Raw genomic sequence first — 5,000 nt, 5'->3', positions numbered from 1 at the left:
TGTGTGTGTGTCTGTGTCTGTGTGTGTGTGTGTTGTGTGTGTGTGTGTGTGTGTGTGTGTGTGTTGTGTGTGTGTGTGTGTGTGTGTGTGTTTGGGGTCTGACCGACGTGTAATGGTAAACCGCCCTTAAAGGTTTGAGAGCGTTCTATAAAATATATTATTATAATTTATTTTTTCTTTCAGGGGGGGCGAGGTGGGGGGGGGGGGGGGGTATTATTATCATTGTTGTTTTGTTGTTGTTGTTGCCATGATGATGATGGTGGTGATTATGACTTATCATTATTATCATTCATATGATGATGATGATGATTGTTGTTGTTGTTGTTGTTACGTGCTGCGCATATAGATCAGCCCACAAAGTTTTGATTGACTCCATAACTGAAACACAAACACTGAAAAAAACCCACATTATTATCATTCATATGATGATGATGATGGTTGTCGTTGTTGTTGTTGTTACGTGCTGCGCATATAGATCAGCCCACAGAGTTTTGATTGACTCCATAACTGAAACACAAACACTGGGGAAAAAAAACAACCCAAAAAAACCCTAAAAACCCTCCCCCTTTTCAGGCAAAGGCGACCTGTTCGGGTCTGACATCAAGTTCGAGGACCCTGTGACCATCTCGGGGGGAGACGTGCGCTCCCTGGCTTACTGTGAGCTGCTGTGCATCAACACTCAGGGCCTGACCGAGTGTCTGCAGCCCTATCCGGACTTCTCCGAGAAGTTCCTCAAGGAGTTTCCCAACGACCTGACTTACAACCTGCGGGAAGGGCATGAAGACATTGAGGTAGGGCGTCCTGCAGGACGAGCTTGTGTGTATCTGTCTCTGTGCCGCCAGCTGCTGCTGCTGCTGCTACCTGTCTTCGTGTCTCTTGTGTATTTGTAGGCCTGTTGCTTTGGTGGGTTCTTTTTAAAAAAAAAATTTTTTGTTTTGTTTTATTTTTCTTTGCGTTGTCTTGTAATTATTACTACTACAACATCCATTGAGCTGTCATGGTGAATTTAAAGTGTTATGGTTGCGGTTGGTGACATGTGTTGCGGTTGTTTTTTTTTTGTTTTTTTTTTTGAAGAAATATTAACAGTGGTCTAGAAGCTTTAGAAAGACGTGGCTTTTTTCGTTTGTTTGTTTTTTTTTTTTTGTTCATTGTTTTTTGTTTGTTTTTATGGATAAAGATGTAAAAGAATACAGATGCTTCCTTGTGGTAGTAAATATATTTTTTTAGGCGTGTGCTTTTTTTTTTTTTTTTTTTTTTTTTTTTTTAAGAGTTGTTTTCGGTTTTGAGGCGAACATCATGAAAATAACACTAACCATAGCAAGACTTGCTTTTATCACTTGGATTATTATTTTGTTGTGCTATTTTGTTGTTGTTTGTTTGTTGTTTTTACCTTTATGTTGTTTCTTTGGGATTTTTTTTTTTATGTGGTATTTCTTTTTCTTCGAGAAAGATGTTGGTAACTGAATGCTTGGACTGAATGGAAATATCTACTTGTGTGTGTGTGTGTGTGTGTGTGTGTGTGTGTGTGTGTGTGTTGTGTGTGTGTGTGTATGTGTGTGTGTGTGTGTGTATGTGTGTATGCTTGTGTGTGTGTATGTGTGTGTATGTGTGTGTATGTGTGTGTGTGTGTGTGTGTGTGTGTGTGTGTGTGTGTGTGTGTGTGTGTGTGCGTGTGTGTGTGTGTGTGTGTGTGTGAAAGAGACGGGGACGAATGTATGGATGAGAGAGACATACTCGTACTTAGCTCTTCTCTGTGTGTGCGCTTAAGAACTTGGATGCATTTCCTGTTATTCAAAGTGTTCCAGTACCGCTTGACCCTCAGTATATTCGTTGTGTGCCCGTCCTTCTGTGTTCTTAGTCTCCACAGTAACGTGCACAGCTCCCGATAGTGTGACGGCAGACTGCATGTAGGATGTTGGTCGTTCACTGCTGCCTCTAGGTACGTTTTGTGCGTACTGTGGTGTTACCCATATCCCCTAAATATTAGTTACTAATCCTGAATACACAACCTTTATATATTGCTAATCCACAAGCTTAGTCGTATTCCTTATCCGCAAGCTTGGTCCTATATCTTATCCACAAGCTCAGTCCTATCCATAGGACACAAGCTTAATCCTAATCCAAATCCAGATGTTTGGTGTCATCCACAGTCCACCAGCATAGTGATATATATATATATATATATGATAAGGGTCACAGTTTTGCTTTTTTTGAGAAATCTTGGCAATACTGTGTCGTCATTTAAAGGGCAGGATTACAAAATATTTATTAATGTGATTTAGTATTCTCTAAAAGCGCTGTTTTTGTTCCCGAATATTTCCCCCAGCAATTTTCTAGCCCGACTAAATTTATTCAATCGGAAAGACTAAGTTCACGCTAAGTAACCGTGGTGTGTGAAAAAAGAACAACCACTGATTAAAAAACAAACAAAAAAGACCTTGTTCCTTTCGACTCGGTGCATAATATTTCAACAACTGTTAAGAAAATTCACCCATACACACGCTGGAGTTTAATTTTGAAGAGAAAAAGAAAACGTGGAAACCATGTATGTCAACACAGCTATGTTATGGTCTTCTACGCTAATCAGAGAAATCCAAAGAAACATTCATCTTTTGCGGTGTTTCTTGGACGAGAAAAGGTTTACCGACCAAGGACGAAAATTTACCTTTTTTTTACGATTTCGATGTTGTTCGAACCTTACCTCTCTGCACAATAAAATCGGGACTTCGATTTTACTCTGGCTAATTTTATGTCACTGAGGAAAAGAAGCTCTAGACGTATGTAGTTACATAATATTCTCTACATGTTCGTATAATTTCCGTTACACTTTTCTTGGTATTATATTTCACAGTTTGTAGGGTTTTGGAATTGATGTTTGACTGTTCGTTGCCATTTCCTTACAAATGGCATTCAACACAGTCTGAAACTTCAAGCTTTTTCAGATCATTAATAAAAGGAACTTGCATAATGCAGACATGTTCTGAATCATGCTTAATTTCACTTCTGCCATCAAACGCTTGAACCAATGATTTAAAAAGAGATAATGATATTCTGTTGATTTAATGGAATGGGCATAGTGGAGTGGTGGCCTAGAGGTAACGCGTCCGCCTAGGAAGCGAGAGAATCTGAGGGCGCTGGTACGAATCACGGCTCAGCCGCCGATATTTTCTCCCCCTCCATTAGACCTTGAGTGGTGGTCTGGACGCTAGTCATTCGGATGAGACGATAAACCGAGGTCCCGTGTGCAGCATGCACATAGTGCACGTAAAAGAACCCGCGGCAACAAAAGGGTTGTTCCTGGCAAAATTCTGTAGAAAAATCCACTTCCACAGGAAAAACAAATAAAACTGCACGCAAGAAAAATTACAAAAAAATGGGTGGCGCTGTAGTGTAGCGACGCGCTCTCCCTGGGGAGAGCAGCCCGAATTTCACACAGAGAAATCTGTTGTGATAAAAAGGAATACAAATACAAATACAAATGTTACAAACCAAAACGAAACGAAAACTACAATTTTGAGTCGTTTCCAACAGTTTGGCGGGATTTAGCTGAAAATCACCCACTATAAGTTGGGTGTTTTTTTTTTTTTCCTCTGGAAGGGGTACACAATAGTTTGGTACACCCCGGCCAGCCTTGCGCTTCCTTTCCGGCATTCTGTTTTTCTTCTACGGCAAATGGTACATAATCCTTAAGTGCGTTTCCACCCTCGGGTAGCAGGTTATCTCCCTTCCTCTGGTCATAGTACCTCATGATAAAGTGCCCGTTCTCTCTCCAGCCAACTACACCTCCACGATTCCCTCGCCTGTTCAGAAGGACCCGGGTAAGACTGCTTCACGTATCCAGAAGATTCAGTTTATGCACGTTTTTTTTTTTTTCTCTTCCTTCTGATTCATTTTATTTTCACCGTTTTATCCAGTATCCTGTCAATTGCCATGATTTTTTTTTTCTTGAGATTTATTATCACGGTTTGTTTCAGAGATTTGGGAATGCCATTTCTTCTTTTTTACGATTTGATTTGACATGTTACTACGTGCTTATTTTGTGATTTTTTTCCACGCACAAAATCTGTTGACCTAATTTTCTATTCATGTTTCTATTTCTATTGAGGAGGAAGGTGGCAGAATGGTTAAGACGCTCAGCTGCCAATACAGAGAGTCCGTGAGGGTGTGGGTTCGAATCCCGCTCTCGCCCTTTCTCCTAAGTTTGACTGGAAAATCAAACTGAGCGTCTAGTCTTTCGGATGAGACGATAAACCGAGGTCCCGTGTGCAGCACGCACTTGGCGCACTGAAAAAGAACCCATGGCAACGAGAGTGTTGTCCTCTGGCGAAATTACGTAAAATGAAATCCACTTTCATAGGTACACAAATATGTAAGCATGCACTCAAGGCCTGACTAAGCGCGTTGGGTTATGCTGCTGGTCAGGCATCTGCTCAACAGATGTGGTGTAGCGTGTATGGATTTGTCCGAACGCAGTGACGCCTCCTTGAGAAAGTGAAACTGAAAACTGAAACTTTCCATCTCTTTCTGAATGTCTTCTGGACAACTGCAAGCTCATATTTTCGAAAGTATCCATTAAAGCATGTCTTATGCAGAATAAGTTGACTTGTAAAGCTATCGTTGATATGACAAACATTCTCCTCCTCTCTCCTTTCCACTTCCATACTGACAATAAGCTGGCTTTACCTTTCCCTTGATAGAACGATAGTTATAAGCATCTTGAATTTTAATGCAAAGTTAGATTTTCAATGTGTAGTTAAATCCGATTTGATTATTTCATGCACTTATTATGTCATAAATGCATGCATTGTACTGCCGGTTCTTTCTGGTTTTCATAAATGTTTTTTCTTGAATTTACTTCCTTTAATCTAAACGTTCTTTTTGAAAATGAAATTTTATCCGACAGCATGCTGTAAAGGACATTTTGTTACTGTTGTTACAAAGACACAATGTTTGTATTGTCATATCTGTTTCACACTCTGAAAAAAAAAATATTGAAGTGC

At 40.1% G+C, this 5,000-nt stretch overlaps 1 protein-coding gene across 5 annotated transcripts in view; it reads left to right on the top strand.

Moving 5' to 3' along the window:
* The window catches only part of LOC143288669 (voltage-gated delayed rectifier potassium channel KCNH8-like), a 290,432-nt gene that overhangs the window by 269,404 nt on the left and 16,028 nt on the right, over positions 1 to 5,000 (top strand). For all 5 annotated transcript variants that reach the window (XM_076597324.1, XM_076597322.1, XM_076597336.1 and 2 more), the window contains exon 11: positions 574 to 791. In XM_076597324.1, coding sequence (XP_076453439.1) covers positions 574 to 791 — 218 coding nt within the window. The remainder of the gene's footprint in view (positions 1 to 573; positions 792 to 5,000) is intronic.

Source organism: Babylonia areolata, chromosome 1 (assembly GCF_041734735.1).
Source record: "Babylonia areolata isolate BAREFJ2019XMU chromosome 1, ASM4173473v1, whole genome shotgun sequence".
In the NCBI taxonomy this organism is placed as follows: Eukaryota; Metazoa; Mollusca; class Gastropoda; order Neogastropoda; family Buccinidae; genus Babylonia; species Babylonia areolata.
Note: the sequence above shows the minus strand (reverse complement) of the source record. Positions and strands in the feature narration are given on the sequence as shown.